This window comes from Varanus komodoensis, unplaced genomic scaffold, assembly GCF_004798865.1.
Source record: "Varanus komodoensis strain SLA01 unplaced genomic scaffold, ASM479886v1 scaffold25, whole genome shotgun sequence".
In the NCBI taxonomy this organism is placed as follows: Eukaryota; Metazoa; Chordata; class Lepidosauria; order Squamata; family Varanidae; genus Varanus; species Varanus komodoensis.
This window is the reverse complement of record NW_025335661.1, coordinates 15,458,479-15,476,197: the sequence shown is the minus strand read 5'-3', so window position 1 is coordinate 15,476,197 and position 17,719 is coordinate 15,458,479. Positions and strand designations below refer to the sequence as shown.

General features: G+C 43.2%; 1 protein-coding gene across 1 annotated transcript in view; it reads left to right on the top strand.

Moving 5' to 3' along the window:
• PLCH1 (phospholipase C eta 1) overlaps positions 1–17,719 on the top strand; it is a 129,369-nt gene that overhangs the window by 56,897 nt on the left and 54,753 nt on the right. The window contains exons 3-6 of the mRNA XM_044432751.1: positions 429–672; positions 4,030–4,159; positions 6,157–6,327; positions 17,352–17,445. Of these exons, the coding sequence (XP_044288686.1) occupies positions 429–672; positions 4,030–4,159; positions 6,157–6,327; positions 17,352–17,445 (639 nt within the window). The remainder of the gene's footprint in view (positions 1–428; positions 673–4,029; positions 4,160–6,156; positions 6,328–17,351; positions 17,446–17,719) is intronic.

Below are 17,719 nucleotides of genomic sequence, written 5' to 3'. Positions count from 1 at the left end.
CTGTAACCCTGGTATCAGCAACCTGTGGTTCTCCAGAAGTTCTGGATTAGAACTCCCATCATCTGTAGCCCATAGGGAAGCATCATAGCAGTTGTAGGCCAAACCTTCTGGAGGGCTATCAGTTTCCCTCAAAGGGATGGGGAACAGAATGTGTGCACTGGCTCATAATATAAAAGTAGTTAAATATCTTGACCCATGGAAATTATTTCTGTCCAAGAAGACAGAGGGGGAACTTCTTTTGTGTTTTCTGTTCATTTATTGGCTTATTGCTGTTTCATTTGGAGTAATTACACACAAAACAAATGCTACAGCTTCTTTCTTCTCCTGAGGAATATTTTAATCTAAAATGGAATATTCTAGTAAACAATATGCCAAGGCAACACATTCAAGTCCCTTTGTTCTTCTGGCTTCCTCCACTGCTCTTACAGTCATCATCGATTCCATCTACAAAGTCACCGAGGGCCGGCAATCAGAAATATTCCATCGCCATGCTGAGGGCAACTTTGATCCAAGCTGTTGCTTTACCATTTATCATGGCAACCACATGGAGTCTCTGGATCTGATAACTTCTAACCCAGAGGAAGCTCGCACCTGGATCACAGGACTGAAGTACTTGATGGCTGGGATAAGTGATGAGGACTCACTTGCTAAAAGACAGCGAACACATGATCAATATCCTTTCAAGAGGTTATGTTCTGGCTTGCAATTTGTTGAGTCTGGCTGGTCTAGCAGATCTAGATGAAGCTGAAAAATGGAAATATCAAAACATTAGATGGTGTGAGGAGTTTTATTGTCTCCAGTGTCATTTGTGTCTCTTGTAAGCTGAAGACTAGATAAGTCAAAACACATTGCAAAGTGGGAGCTAGTCTTTGGGAGTGTGGAAGCCCCACTGTGTCGAGTTGTCCAGCTTTGGGGATAGCAGGACCATTACTCAGTTTGGTTGGACCCCAGTTTGCCAGGCTAAAATGAGAGACCAGGGGATACTCTCTTGCACCTTACAATTCCCACTTCCAAACTTCAGCTTGTGACTGTCAGAAAACCACTTGGCAACCTTTTGCAGCAAATTATAAGCTCCATAAACTCCTTCTGCACTTTCTATATTTATCTCTGACTTTTGGAGGCTGCACTTTGCTGCTGTGCATTTGGTTGTGCTGAGACATTACTTCAAGCCTGGTTTGCATTATCAGTTCTGGCAGATGGGAGACTGCAGGGTGAAATGGCCCCTGTCACAGCTCCAGCTGTACTGAGAAAATAAGAGAAGCCAACAGGGGATATGAATTCCTAAGGAAGGATGTAGCTGCTGGAAAAGGGGGTGGACATTGCTAGGCAGATGAAGGTGGGCTGGGGGCAGGGAACCAGCAGGAGAGAGGCTTGCTAAAATTAAATGGCTGACCAAGAGTAAAACAAGAGAGCACCATGGGGCTTCTTCCTCTCCCATAATACTAGAACTTGGGCTCATATCGTGGAACTGATTGGTGGGAGATTCAAGATAGATACACTTCTGCACAAACTATGGAATTCACTTTCATGAGATGCAGTGATGACCAATGTGGATGGATTCAAAAGGGGTTAGGCACATTCCTGGAGGTTTGGGCTACCCGTGGCTACTAGTCCCTATGGCTAGTTGCTTCCTTTGGTATCAGAGGGAGCATGGGTGCTGTTGCACTCAGGTTCTGCTTTCTGTGACCTATGGGGAGCTGGTTGGCCACTGTGTGAACAGAATGCTGGACTAGATGGACCCTTGGTCTAATCCAGCAGAACTCTTCTTATGTTCAGCAAGGAGTAACTGTGGGCCAAGATGATATAATGATGTTCACACAGTTTGATTTTGGTCCACTGTCATGGAAAAACCAAATAGTTTGCAGGGCTGTGTGTGTGCACATAGAAGGATTGAGACTGTGTCACTGGGTATGATGCAGTGAGGTTATTTTCACGACCTGAGTGTGTGTGTGTGTGTGTGTGTGTGGGGGGGGTGGTTACATGGCATATCATTGTCTGTTATATCTCCCAGGATTTAGTTTGAATGAGAAGGTGTCTCCAGATAATGAACTCCTAATCTGTAGTGATACTGTCTTTGCAAAAGTGGCTTGCCACAAAGATGGAGTCAGCAAACAAATGTATTCTAAGTGACTACTGCTATTTGTTTCAGAGTTCATTTGTATTGGTCCATAATGACAAGCAAATGACTGTTTAGCAGGATGTGGTTAAATTGCCCTAGAACTCCCTGTTTGCATAGACAAAGGTAGTTAGGAACATCCATGTTTGCTGTGTGTAGTTCTTAAACTGGGAGCTGGTGAGAAGACACTCACATTGCCATACAGCTAGTGAAAATATCTTTTTAAAAAAAAATTGGCCAAAACATTCATCCTTGCTTTGACCTCCTTAGCTATGCACAATATTAATGTTATTTAGTATCTTTTTGTGCATCTCTTCAGGGATGAAGGGAAGCATAGCTCTAAAAAGGTCTCAAAATGCTTGAAATAATTAATTAAAATAATTATCCTGATTTTAGTTTGCAATAATTGAAGGCCAATATTTAACAAGGCTTAGTGCAAATAGCTTTGTAGACCTGCATTCAAAAAGACAGAATTAAAATCAATACTTGTGTTTCCTGTCCTGCATCAGTGTAACACAAATTTCATTAAGACAATACACTTTTAACATTGTGAGAACAAAAAGAAAGAAAACATGGAGTTCTCTGAGAAAGTGTTGAGAGCTGAAAATTTATTCCAGGTTTGAAATAATTCAGAATTTTGTTTGTGTTGTTAATCTATGGCAGGAGAGTGGAGTCCATTTTCTTCCTTTACTCCAAACCAGCTACACAGAGTATTGGACAGCTGTGGTGCTCTTGACAGTGAAACACATGATACAGGCTCAAGTGTAAAGCTAAATGATACTGAATGATACTAAATCCTCCTTTGATATGGTTTCTGCTTCTGTTAACAATTAACCTCTGCTGAGCAGAACAGACTTGTTTTTCATGTTATGCATTGTAAACCTTGGTCTTGCATATTCCCCTCATTTCCCCTCCTCTGGTGTGGTCATGAAAAGGAGATTGAAAGAATCTACTTTTGCTTTTGATTAATTAAACTTGCTGAACTGTCATTAATATTAGCTTTTCTTTGTTCAAAGCTGGGTTAAAGCTTTAATAAGCCATAATTGAGATTAACCACAGTTTATAGTTTAGCAGTAATTTAGCATTCCATCTAATCATAAACAGAATAAAAGAGATCCCATCCTCTCAGGACCAGGCCAGAAGAGGAGGGAGGAGTATGTACATGAATTTGTGGTTCATTGTTGCCACAGTTAACCATGGTATATCATGATGTTAATTGTGGCCTGTTACATTCAAACAGTGAATACTGTTAACTACTTTACTGAAACTAATCTAATTATGTTAATCATCTTGGCTTGTTTCAGTAAGCCATAAAAACATAAGAAGAACCATCTAGTCTAGTGCTCCGTTCACATGGTTGCCAGCCTGCTCCCCACACAATCCCGTATACAGGATACAAATGCAACAACATTTCCTGTTCAAGTTCTCCAGCCGGTGATATAACTTACTACAGTTTCTTGGTTTGGATATGATAAACTGTGGTTACTTACTTTGAATTTATTCCTCACAGCTGCTCTGGAGAAGCAGATTGAGGACTGCACAAGGGCAGGGTTCAAATATATACCACCAAGCTATGAATTAGTGGTACATGTAAACCTGGCCATAGTGCAATACTGGAAAAATAATATTGAACTCTGCCATTGAACTTTGGGTCCATGTATAGGGATGCTGGTTGGTAATGTTGTGAGTTGTAATTCACCACAGCCAAAGCGCACCAAGTCCAGGAAGAGTGATCTAAGCCTTGTTCACTTCCCCTTGCAGGAAAAATACTATCTGTGCTCTGTTTTGCCATCACCCTGTGCCTGATTTATGTAACTTGACTCTTTACTTTTGCAGTAATTTTTCCAGTAGTTTAAAAGCAAAGTGAATAACACTTTGGTGTAGCAGTTTCCCTTTCCTTAATTGAACCTGACTTGGGTGAAGCAGACCTTTCAGGAAGCAGACAAGAATGGCGACGGCTTGCTGAATATTGAAGAGATCCACCAGTTGATGCACAAATTGAATGTCAACCTGCCCCGGAGGAAAGTAAGACAAATGTTTCAGGTGGGCATCCACTCCTTCTCTATTTGTAAGCTGAGTGTTAGTCTTTCAAACGAGAAACCTGGGATTATCAGTGCAGATTAATGGACAGACAGTTCAAGGCAATTAATTGTTTGTAGACAGCAGGGATAGGGTGGTCATGCCATGCCATGTAAGCATCTGGCTTTGACTGGATTGCTGGCATCTTGCAGTAGTCTTTAAGGAATTGTAACATTTAATTAATTGCAGACTGGACACCGAGTTCTTAATTTGCTTTGTAACAAGGCCAGCAATTAATCTCTGTTAGGCCCAATTCCTTCGAGGCTTGTTTGTGTTTAGCAGCACTATTATGCCAAGAGTATGACACCAGTAGGACTGCTGATGTCATTTCGCATCCGGAAGAAGACGAGTCCATGGTATTAGGGCCATCACAACCTAAAATGCTATGCAGCAGGATTGGTCATGTTATTCTAAAAACCCCACTACACTTCTCTTCTCTTCTCCCAGAAGTGAGAGTAAGTGTGAGAAATATTTTTTAAAAAAGCAAAATCAAGTGCATTTACAAATGGCTTTGTGAGTCAAGTAGGTATGATCCCTTTACGCCAAATGGCAGCCTTTCCCAAACTGGTGTACCACAAAGTGTCATCCTGTCCAGTCCAGCACATCTGGAGAACACAAAGCTGGGAAAGGCTTTGCAGAGGGCAGACAGGTGGCTCTGAACTCCTCCCTGCCAGGAGGAGTTGGAGGCTGGTGGCCTGTGCTTTGGAGTTGCAGCATACAGGACGGCAGGTGCTCCGTTCACGTGCAAACCCTCATCTCCTCCTGGCGGTGCTTCCTGCTAAGAGGGCCAGAAGTTGCTGTTCAGAGTTGTCCTTCATACTTGAATTGGAGGATTTGTTCACGAAATCACATGCATTCCATTTCTTTTCTCTGACGCTTGCTTGGCTCTTTTAAATATCTATTTTGCTTGCACACAGTAGCAAGATGTGTCCAGCTTAGATAGTAGTGATGCTAATAAGCATGCCTCATAGAGTCTGACTCCATCATTATTGTTAAAAGCAGTATTTGGAATACAGCATGCTCTCATTAACAAGCATTAATAGCACTCTTTGTAGCTAGAAGCATCTATTATTTTGCACCGGCAAATTGGAGCTGCTTTCTGTAGTTAATCCTGCCAGCTTTGGGATCATGGATAATAGATCCAGTGGAAAAGAAGCTGAGGGGAAATAACAATGCTGAGTCATTATTGTGTTTGCCATCAATGGCGTGATCCCATGGCACAAAATGTCCATTCCCATTTAGGTTACAGTAATGGGAAGTATCACGTACAAGTTAGGTTGTGAGCCGCCCCGAGGCTTTGTTGCGATGGGGGTGGCATAGAAATGTTTTAAATAAATAAATAAAAGGATGTAACAGCACTGCTCTTCATAGCAAGGAGGAAATAGCATCAGCCTTTGCTTGCTAGAGGAACTAGCAACCCAAATTCAGTGCAAAACCAGGGCAGCCAAATTCTGCAAAGCTGAATCCACATTCTCTTGGAAATGAGTCCTATTGAATTCATTGAGGCCTACTTTTGAGAAAATTTCTTGGAGACAAAGCCTCTCACTGGGGGGAACCAAGGGAGGCTTCACGGTCCATATGCTGCATCTCCATAAGATGGATTGGGCTCAGGGGCTGCGCAGGGATTGCTGGTACATGGACTGGCTGTTCCACATAATTTACAGGATATCATCTAGGTATGGGAGTGATTTTGGATTGGATGATGCTTTGAGGTAATATCTGAAATTCATAAACCATGGCCTGCCAAGGGGATGGAAAGCAAATAACAGTAATCCATGGGTTGCTAATGTCCTTGAAAGCATAAGCTATGGCTGTCAGTTCTAAATGAAGATTAGCACAAACCATGGTTTGATGTAGAGCCATTTGGCTATGGATAAGTATCTTTTACCGCAATGACTTTCTGTAGTGCTTTCTTATTCATGTCCTGCTTAACATATGTATTTGGTTTACTTGTCCCTCAGGAGGCTGACACAGACGAGAACCAGGGGACTTTAACTTTTGAAGAGTTTTCTGTATTTTACAAGATGATGTCATTGAGGCGTGACCTCTACTTGCTTCTTTTGAGCTACAGTGACAAGAAAGATCACCTTACCATTGATGAGTTTGCTCAGTTTCTGAAGGTAGAACAAAAGGTAGGAATAAAGAACAGGAAGAGGCACCATTTGACTGTAATGCACAGTTGAATTTCCTATTGCTCTTGTCCTGTCCAGCCAGCAAAAGCTGCCAGAGGCCAATGCAAAGAAGGAATATTAAGCATATGAGAAAAGAAATCCTACTTCATTTACCTTGAAAATGTTGACCAAATATTTCATCTAATGTTTAGACCCTTAAAAAATGTTTATATCTATAGCTGAAAACAAGAGACTCCAGCAGTCCCTATAGATCTAAGCTGCCTGTTCTCCTTATCTATATTTCCTGTCTTTCTAAATGCTCATAATTTGAAACATTTTCTATACGCAAATGCTTATCTATTTTTATCAATAGACATAAGATCAACTTATTTCATATTATGTTTTGCCATATTTGAACGCACTTCATTACTATTTCAGACATTCAGTTCTGAGTACAGTAGCACGGCTGCATGGAGTTTGGTAGCCCCATACAATAACTAATTGCCCATACCAAGAGAACACAGCACCTCTGGGAGCTTTATAACCAGCAGTGGCATAGAAATGATTCCTTGTGATCACATACTTACCAAGATGAGGGAGCTGTGATACTGGTGGCCAAGGAAAAACTGCCTGAACTGCTTCCTCAAGCCACCTTTAACCAGTGGGCCTCTGGGGGATAGGATGTAGGCAAAGACTCAGTTCACATGTCACATTAACTCTTTTTTCCCCTTCAAAACTCTTTTTTTTCCCTTCAAACCAGGTCATTAAACATCTCAGGACAGGGTTTCTCAGATTCAATAATTATACTACGTGAACCAGGTAGTTTGGGTTGTTGTGGAAGAGAAAAAATGGAGTTGTAACCCATATGGACCTAGATGCATAATTGATGCCAATTTTGATGATTGATTTGATTTGTACCTTGCACTTCTACCAAGAAACTGGTACTTAGAATGACAGTTACAATCATAGGAACTTTTTTAAACAATAAGGACTTGATTAAAACAATAATGCATTAAAACATAATTAAAAGCGAAGAATATCTGCATAAAAACAGCATCAAACCCAGCAGAACAACTTACATGACAAAGACCTGCTTGAATAAAAATGTCTTTTCCTGCTGGTGAAAGGGCAACAGAGAGTGGGAAGGGAGAATTTACTGTACCAGAAAAATAATGTTTGCATTATATTCACCACCTTATGAGAACTCTTTCTGATATGTGGAGGAAGAGAAACATGAGAAAGCTATGGCTTTAGAGGGGTCCAGTCAGATGAACTGTGAGCTTCAGAGTCATGCCTCAGGGCCATGTACCCTGTTGACACCTGCTATAAATAATTGGTATTTTATTTCACTGGTGCTTCAGTTTCGGCTGGTTGTCAGTTTTGGCTTGTTGTTCATTAGCAATACATTTGTCAGCTGCCATATGCTCAGCCTCTCTGTCCCCATCACCATTCTCTAGGTACTTTTGGAGTCTAGTTTTGCAAGACAGCTATATTGTGTCCATTACCTCACCCTGGCTCAGTGGCTTTGAGAAACACCTGCCATCCATTCAAAGGACTGCATGCATGCTCAGCATTACAGCCTCCCATCCGGAGACAAGAATAGGTTCCCGTGTAATGGGTAGCTCACTGAGCCTTGAAGTGCTGCCAATGAGTCACAAAGATGTATGAGAAACAGAGAGGAGCAGCAGCAAATGGACACTCTGCACTAATGGGAAATCAGCAGAGCTTGGTGTCTGATGCTCACGAACCGCCAGAAACCAGTTCAGGGATGGCTGTAATGCCCGGTTAGGTGGACTAGGTGAGGCACTTCTTGTCTTGTTTCTGCCTGAGTGCTGGGGTCCACCAACTACTGTCAACTGCTGGGGTCCACCAACTACTATAGTTTGGTGGCCTTGGGACACTGTGTCCCTTGTTTCACAGTGTAGTGCGATTACACGTGCTTACACGTCCCCTGCCAACCCACAGTGCAGGGATCATGTGGAGGGTACCATGTTGCTATAGATCCATCTAACCCAGTCCAGCCTACGTCTATGTGAAAAGCACACACAGCTAGCGACAAGTGCACGCAGAACAGATTGCTGCAGTCACCGAGTCCAGCTGCCAGCTTCATGAGAGGCAGCTGCATACAGAAGAGCAGAGCAAACAGCACAGGAAAGATTAAGCGTTGGGACTATGAATTAAGCCTGGCCCCTCCTGTCGAGGAGCAGATTGCTTTAAAGGAACCGCACCGTCCTGGGATCTGTGACTCACATGGTGATCTGCAGTTTCTGGGCAGGCCTTCTGGTGTCTTGAGAAAGGGGGACTAAGTTGACCGAGTTCTTCTGCACTACTTAAAGTTTAGAACCTCTTGGTACAGTACAGAAGAGTTGCAAGTGCAGTTGGTCTTGTGTCCAGGAAAACAAAGACCACATGAAATCAATCATAAAAATCAGTGCCTTTCAGGAAACATTATAGAAAATATGAAAGCCATGATGGAAATATGGGGAATAGAAGTGCCATGGACATTTTCCCAAGCCTGGCTTGGAAATGAACTGCCAGGGTTCTTAAAGAGACCTTGCAAAAGAAAGATGGGCCTTTAAGACCCTGTGAACTGAACCCTGTGATTCAAGTCAGTATAGGGTCTGGAGAAAGTTTTCTGGTTGACAGGGAGATGGGAGGAAGTGGGAAATCCTTCCTCCTCTCTGCTTGTTGTTGCCACAGCTGTTTTTGCTTGGAAGTAAATAAAAGATAGCAGCAGGGGGGAGATGCCTCCCTATTTCCCTGGCAGACTTTTAATACATTAGAAGTTGTAGTTGAACAATGCAGCTAGATGCTGTCATTTCAAGGAATGCAGTGAAATAATGAGAAATGCAAATCCTTGTTGCAAATCCAAGAATTTTCTAAGAGTAATGTTTCAGACAGACCCTTAAATTTACGTAATCCATTTGCCCAGTGAAGAAGTCTTATCTTTTTTTGAAGTAAGTTTTATTGTTATTTTTCTACTAACTAACAAAAAGAAACTACAAATCATCAGTCATCAAAAGCATCAGACCTACTGGGTCAGCTTCCCGTACTTTTTTTTTTATAGTAATCCATAAACATATTTAAGTCGATGCATAGTCACATTTCTCTAGCCAATAATAAAAGGAATTACAAGTTTGATAGAAGTCTGTATCCTCTTTCTCCTTCAGAGACAAAGTCAATCTGTCCATTTCAGCACAGTCCAACATCTTTTTTAGAATCACTTCGTTGGTAGGTGGTTCTTCACTCCTCCTGAAGAAATCTTATTTCTGATATCTTGTGTAATGCCAAAAGTTCTCTTAAACTTTACTCAAGAGAGACTTTTGTAATTGTCTTAAGAGACAAATTAGGACTGAGCTTACTGTGCAGTGCATTCTACGGAATTTCTCAGTGGCTAGAAATGCTGTTTTAGGTTATGGTTGTAGGATGATATCCAATGATACATGGAATAGATCCACTGAAATGAATGGAACTTACGTTAATCATGACTAACATAAGTCCTATCCATTTAAATTGAACTGTTCTACATAGCACTAACACTGGATGCTACTAAAGGCATTTATGAAACTCAAACAGTGTTGCCCTGATACGGAACAGAAGGAGCACAGTTATTTTCATTTCCCAAGCAGCTGTACCTCCAACCACCTAAGAGTGTATTCTTCATATCACAAGTTAGCAGAATCTGCCTCATCTTTTATCTCAACCTTCTCACTGAAATGAAATGGCTATTTTTAGTACATAAGCCAATCTACATCATCTCACTTGAGGTTATTTGAATGAGAAGTTCAGGAATACTGAACTCAAACTTGACGGACTTATGTTTTCAAGAAATATCAGGAAGCTAGTTGATATCCAGAGTTGGATTTCAGACTTGGTCATACTCAAGTTTCCAGATGTACCCAAAAACCTGTGGGTTCCAAAAACCATGGTCCATAGAAACTTATGACATAGTATGTTAGTTTCCAAAGTGCCACAAATGTTATTATTGTGTTAGACTTATCAAATAACTTGTTTGGTTTCAAACAAAATTCCAAAGTCAAACTCCCTTACTTCCATCAGGTGTTGTATTCAACAAAATATCACTGGCAATTCTGGTAGGTATCTACTGGTAGATATCCACCAGGCCCAACACAGATGGTGGGTTGCTTCTGCTGGAGCATACCTGTAGAGGACAACACTGGAAGTGCCCCTCTGAACTGTGGAATGATGGCAAGGGCAGCCATGTATGGAAGAATATTCTTCAACTCTTTGTCTAGGACACTTGGGAGTTAAAAAGTCCCATGTGAGAGCTTGTGGCAAGGGAACTGTGGCCTCTGTGATGTAAGGTCCCCCAGGCTGTGTTGTTTAAACTTGAAACTCTCTGTATGGGTGGAGTGACCTTATCTTGTGCTGTTGGCTTTGAACGTTGTTTGCTGGTGTCTCTCTACAGTGACCACCCTTGTGTTTAATTTTTCAGAGAAAGCAATTTCATAGGTCATAGGATTTTTTTTTAGATTCCCAGCTTTCCACCGTCTCACAGCCAAAGCTGAGATCAGAGAACAGGACTGGTTGTTCTCTGAGGTCCGGAAAGTGGGGAGAGGAGGAGAATGGGCAGCCCAGGATATGAGGTATCCTGAATCTGTGCCAGTCTCCTTGCCTCCTGGTCTGAGATACTCCAGCGAGATGGACAAAAGAGCCTGCCTAGCAAAACATGTAGAGAGGGAGGACATGGAGGAGAAATGGCCTCTGCTGCTCCTTCAGCTCTTCATCGAATGGCCCACAAGCCCCTGAGTTTGGAGACAGCTGGGATTGTGCCCTAAAGCTTTTCACATGTATTACCCATTGTTTTTCCATGTATGTGCCTGGGAAGTGTATGCATGTGATCATATAGGGAATGCTGAGGGAACCTCTATAACAATAACTTCAGGTAGGAAAAAGTGTGGCACTGAGAGTTAGGCAAGCTAGGCAATGGGGAGACGAAGCAGGGATCTTGTCTTTCCCTTTTCTGGTCTCTCCTGCAGTGAGCAGATTCTGTGGTTGCCTGATGAACCTTCTCCTTGGTTTGCTTAATGCTGTTACTAAATGCCAGGTTGGTTCTTAATAAAATTGTAATGAAATCTCCCTCATCCATGGCTTGAGTGTGGATGAGTAGACCAAACTAGCTTGTAAAAGGGAGACCAAAGTGGGGATCTGTCTCTCCAAGCTATGCCCCCCTGGGTGTTTTTGCTACATTCTAATTGCATTTTACTGTAACTGTGAGTTTTAATTTTGTTTTATCTTGTACACAGCCCAGGGAACTGCTGTTATAGAGTGGTTTATAAATTGAATGAATTAATTAATAGGTGCATCGGTGGGTTTGACTCCTGGGCTTAGATGATATTCTTTTTAGAGTTTCCAGCTCTGTCTCCCCCATATTTCATAACTTTCTGCTCTGCTTGAATGACTACAAGAAACTCTTTCGTGTTCCAAGAGCTCTACATTTTGGCACTAACAAATGGCCCTGATAACAAAAGATTGTTGGACTAGACCCTGTTTTGTGTGTGTGTTAATTGCATTCCTGCAGGTTTCATGTTCTGATCACTGTGCTGGGTAAAGCAAGAGAATTCAATTTAGCTTCAGCTCTTGTGCATGCTGAGATGAGTATTTCACTCTGAATCTATTGAGTGTGTGTGTGGGAGCAGGGTTATGCTCTGGAAAGGAATAGGTGTTAGCATCAATACTAATCTCGTAAGATGACATGAAGAATGATAAGTAAAGTTTTCACAAGGCTGAGACAATTGGATTTTCAGACATGGTTAAAATGTTGGTTATGATCCAGCCCCAGTGAAGTGCTGCTGAATACTATTGAGAATATTAAATACATGTTTAAAAGTTCCACCAGCATCAGTAGGATTTTAAATGTGTTGAACTTGACCTGGTTTATGCTCAGTGTTTGTAGCTTCTTCATTGCAGAATTTACATATTTCTCAAACAGTGTAATGATCCATTACAATATTTTAGGGCACAATCCTATACAAACATAAACAGAAAAAGGCCTACAGCTCCCAGCATGCGCTAGCCAGCATTGCTTAGTACATGATTGTCCCTTTATGTGATTAACTTGATCCGTATCTTAAGGTGGGTAGGAACATGGCTTTAAGTCCTTGGTATCCAACAAAGTAAATTACATGTGATAAGCCACACCTAAATCTGTGAAGACTTTAGTGATTCAAACTGGAAGAATGTGATTTTTGTATTGCAGTTAGGTGTGGTACAACTTTTTATTTATTATTCCATATTTTAGGGACACATTCTAGGTAGAGTACTATCACTAGGCTTCTTTGCTGGTTCACAATTACGTTCTGTGTGTTTTCACAAAATAATTCTCTGCTATCCGATAAAATAATCTGAACTTTTCCATAATTATACAGAGAATACAATTCAGAATTAATAGAAAATGAGATATAAATCTGAGAAAAGAATATCTAAACCATAAAGGCCCCATGCAATATGAACTGGACACAGAATTTGAGAAACTGATAGTGTTGGCATTGCTCACGTGCTAAGAAAAGCCGCCTCTGATTCTTAGGATGCTTCTTTAATGGTTTCCTTGATGCCAATCAAAAGGCATTGTGCTTCTTTGTGTATTCTGTTTTTTCCTCCGTAACTGATTTTATGGAAAGAAAAAGGACAGAAGCAGCCCTGAAAAAACATGGTATGTTTGAAGTTGAGGATGACAATGTCTGTACCCCTGAAAATTCCTTGAAAAAGGCAGGTAAAAACCTCATTGTAAGAACCCTTAAAAATGGGAACACTCTTTCCTCTGTATACAACATCCAGCCAATTTGCTAACGGGTCCACATAGAAGAAGGAGGGACAGATGGTTGACACCTGTCCCCCCTTCTGGTTATTCCCCCAGCTGGAAGGTTCCGGGTATGCTTCTCAGCCGCCCCTCAGGCCTGACGGTGCTGTTACTTAATGCCAGGTTGGTCCATAATAAAACATCCCTCATCCATGACTTAATTGTGGATGAGGGGGCCGACCTGGCTTGCATCACAGAGACCTGGGTGGGGGGGGGGATGTATCCCTCTCTCAATTGTGCCCACCCGGGTTTCTGGTTCAGCATTGGCCACGCCTTGCGGGGAGGGGAGGGAGGTCGCTTTAGTTCATCGAGCCTCTCTTTCCCTTGCGGGGCTTCCTGTTCTCTCGAGACCAGGTTTAGAGTGCCTCTACTTGGTGTTGGGTGACCGAGACAGATTGGGGATTCTGTTGGTGTACCATGCACCCTTCTGCCCAACAGACTCCCTGCCTGAGCTGACGGAGATCGTCTCGGACCTGGTGTTGAAGACTCCCAGGATGTTGGTCCTGGGGGACTTCAATCTCCATGCTGAGACTGCTCTGACCCGGGCGGCTCAGGACTTCATGGCCTCCATGACAGCCATGGGGCTGTCTCAACATGTCACTGGCCCAACCCATGAATGTGGACACACGCTGGACCTGGTTTTCTCGACGGGACAGAAAGAGGGTGATCTGAGGGTGAGGAATTTGTGACTGACTCCCCTGTAATGGTCAGACCACTTCCTCGTGAGGTTTGAGCTCAATGGCGGCCTTTCCCTCTGTAAGGGTGCGGATCCTATTGTATGGGTCCACCCTTGGAGCCGGATGGATCCGGATGGATTCCTGAAAGCTCTGGGGGAGTTTCCGGTTGATAAAGCTGGCGTTCCTGTTGATGCCCTGGTCGAACTGTGGAATGGGGAAATGACAAGAGCTATTGACACGATTGCTCCTAAGCGTCCTCTCCCACTGGGCAGAGCCCATTCATCCCCTTGGTACACACCTGAATTACGGGCGATGAAGCAGGTTGGGAGACGGCTAGAGCGTAGGTGAAGAAAATCATGGGATGAATCTGACTGAACATACTTAAGAGCCCATTATCAGGCCTATGCTGTGGCAGTGAGGGCGGCGAAGAAGAAATTCTTCTCCACTTCCATTGCCTCCTCACAGTGCCGTCCAGCAGAACTTTTTTGGGTGGTACAGGGGCTGGTACAGCCAGGCCCCAAGAAAGATCCTGTACCACCCTCGATAACCCACTGTGATGACTTTGCCCACCACTTCAAGGAGAAGGTCGCTCAGATTCGTCACAAGCTGGACTCCACTAGTGACTCAGATTCCTTAGGGGAGGTGCCAATGTTACCGTCTGGTCACACATTGTTGGATGAGTTTCAGTTATTGCAGCCTGATGATGTGGACATGGTGCTTGGACAAGTACGTACCACCTGTGTACTGGACCCCTGCCCATCGTGGCTACTATCCAAAGCCAAACACGGGTTTGGTTCCTGGATCCGGGAGGTCATCAACACCTCTTTGAAGGACAGCCGGGTGCCTGCCCCTCTAAAGGAGGTGGTGGTCAGGCCGGTCCTAAAGAAGGCGTCCCTGGATCCAGAGATGGCCGTCAGTTATAGACCAGTGGCCAACATCCTGTTTTTGGGCAAGGTACTGGAGCAGGTGGTGGCGGGACAACTCCAAGCTCTCTTGGATGAGACTGATCATCTGGACCCAATTCAGTCCAGCTTCAGACCAGGGTATGGTACTGAATCTGCCTTGATTGCTCTGTATGATGACCTGTGCAGGGAGAGAGACAGTGGAAGTGTGTTCCTGTTGGTTCTCCTGGACCTCTCAGTGGCTTTCGATACCATCGACCATGGTATCCTTCTGGATAGGCTAAGGGGGCTGAGAGTAGGAGGCACTGCTTGGCAGTGGTTCCGCTCCTATCTCAATGGCTGATTCCAGAAGGTTGTGCTGGGGGACTTTACCTCTGCGTCATGGCAGTTATGCCATGGAGTTCTGCAGGGGTCTATTCTGTCCCCCTTGCTCTTCAACATCTACATGAAACTGCTGGGAGAGGACATCCAGAGGTGTGGGCTGTGGAATCATCAGTACACTGATGATACCCAGCTCTACCTCTCTTTTTCAACCAATCCAGATGAGGTAGTGGCTGTACTGAACCAGTGCCTGGCTGAGGTAATGGGCTGGATGAGGGCCAATAAACTGAAGCTCAATCCAGACAAGATGGAGGTCCTGCTGGTAGGTGGTTCGAGCTCCTGGGTAGGTGACTTGGATCTTGTCCTCAATGGGGTTGCACTCCCTCTAAAGGAGAGGGTCCACAGCTTGGGAGTGCTCCTTGACCCGGAGCTGACTTTGGAAGCTCAAGTTTCGGCGGTGGCGAGGAGCGCTTTCCATCAGCTTCAGCTGATCCATCAGCTGCGTCCCTACCTGGAGGACTACTGCCTAGCGACAGTGATGCATGCATTGGTTACTTCCCAGTTGGATTTCTGTAACGCGCTCTTGGTGGGGCTGCCCGGATACTTCAGATGGTGCAAAATAGAGCATCCAGGTTGCTGACGAGAACTGGGCGTTATTCTCATATAACCCCAGTCCTCTACCAGCTTCACTGGCTTCCCATCGAAGTCCAGGCTCAATTCAAGGTGTTGGTAATTACTTATAAAGTCCTTAATGGCTTGGGACCTGGATACTTGAAGGAACGTCCGTGGCCATATTTGCCCTCCCGCCCCTTGAGATCGGCAGCAGGGCCTCTCCTCTGGGAGCCTTCCGTAAGAGTTATCAGGAAGCAAAGTACCCGAAGGAGGGCCTTCTTTGCGGTGGTGCCCCATCTGTGGAATGCACTCCCCAGAGATGTCTGCCTGGCGCCGTCATTATTTGTTTTTTGGTGCCAGGCCAAGACCTTTTTATTTAAACAGTATTTTAATAATCTTTAATATTTATAGTTTTAATTATGCAGCCAGTGTGTTTCCAAGTTTTAATTGTAATTGTAATTTTATTTGTTTTATTTATTTGTGTTGTGAGCCCTCCCGAGGCTGTGTAGCAATGGGGACATCATATAAAAACTTTAAATAAATAAAATAATTTTTCAGTTATGTGCTGTGTGCACTAGAGTGGTAATGCAGGTATTAATGGTGACAATGTTTGAAAGTGTTCCCAGGAAATCTGTTTTAAAATGTTTTGAATGTAGATGAGAATGTACAGATAGATTCCTCCCCCTACTCACCCCCCCCAGTAGATGAGACCAAAGCACAAAGAAAAGATAATGAACATTGTAGATGAAGTTAATTTTCAGTTGCCATGGTTCAATCAGAAAGAATTTGAATGACAGAAAGCTAGAGAAATTTGGTTGAAGGTTTTCCTCCCAGGGCAAGCACACTTTGGTAGCCCTGGGAGGAAAATTATGCGCTCAGTGTTATGCACTGCTTTAAAATGGCAGAAACCTGAAATGCCACTTGGGAGGGACAGGTACGTAGGGATGGGGAGTCAGGGACACATTGCAAGTTGTGCTTTCCAGTAAAAGTCTTTAAAAGTGCCACATTCCTCTCTGTGGTTTCCATGCATGATGTTAAAATGGGGTAAGTGTTAAAAATAGCTTTGTCTATAATACAGGGCTGGGTATATATCTCTTGCTGGACCACAGCTTCCATTAGCTGTAGCCAGAATAATGATGAGGGACATCGGAAGATGTAGTTCCTCAACATCTGGAAGACCACCTGTCCTCTATGCAGGCTTCTTTCCTATCCCCACATATACTTATGGAGGCAGATGTAAGAGAACTGGGACCAACTGTAAGCCCCCACTTGCATTTTTTGGCTTTGCTTTTGTAGTGGATACCACCGAAAAGCACGATGTAGCTGCTCCTCATGCTGTGGAAAGAGGTATGATTTGGCCCTAAGAGATATTATTTCCATTTGAACTACAAGTATTAAAAATTGAGAGAGTTTTCTCCCCGTGCAGCCCAGTTACATAAAACAGTTGCACTAATTTTCTACTGTGTTCACCTTTAAAAAGATAGTTGGGGTGCTGGCACTTGCCCTCCCCTCTCCCCGACACACACACAGAAATCCCCGCTCTCTGACAGGTCATTGGAGAATACCTTTCCTGACAGTTGTATTCATGGTTGGCTGCGCACAGAATAGGGCCATGAGATTTTCTACAAGATTCTGGGGCCTGAAGTAGGTTTTGACATGTTGGTCACATAGTCTGAAAGAACAAAAATATTATCGATGTTGTCTTTGGTACAGATGAGTCATGTGACGACAGAGTATTGTCTGGACATCATAAGGAAATTTGAAGTTTCTGAAGAAAACAAGACTCAAAATGTTCTGGGCATAGAAGGTAACAACTTTCTGAATTTTTGTATGTGTGTTTATCTAAATGACATTTTAGATTGCTGTCTTACAGCAAAGGTATTAGCAGCTTTGTCTTTGAGAAGATTTAACATATAAAAAGATTGAAATGTGAGATCAAGCTACTGGCATTTTAATTCCTAGGGAAAACATGCTTGAGAATATGAATAAGGAAGAAATGGATGTTAACAGTGCTATTGACAGTAAGAGTTTATTTAGCTATTGTTGTAAGCCGCCCCGAGGTTTCGGCAAGGGGCGGCATA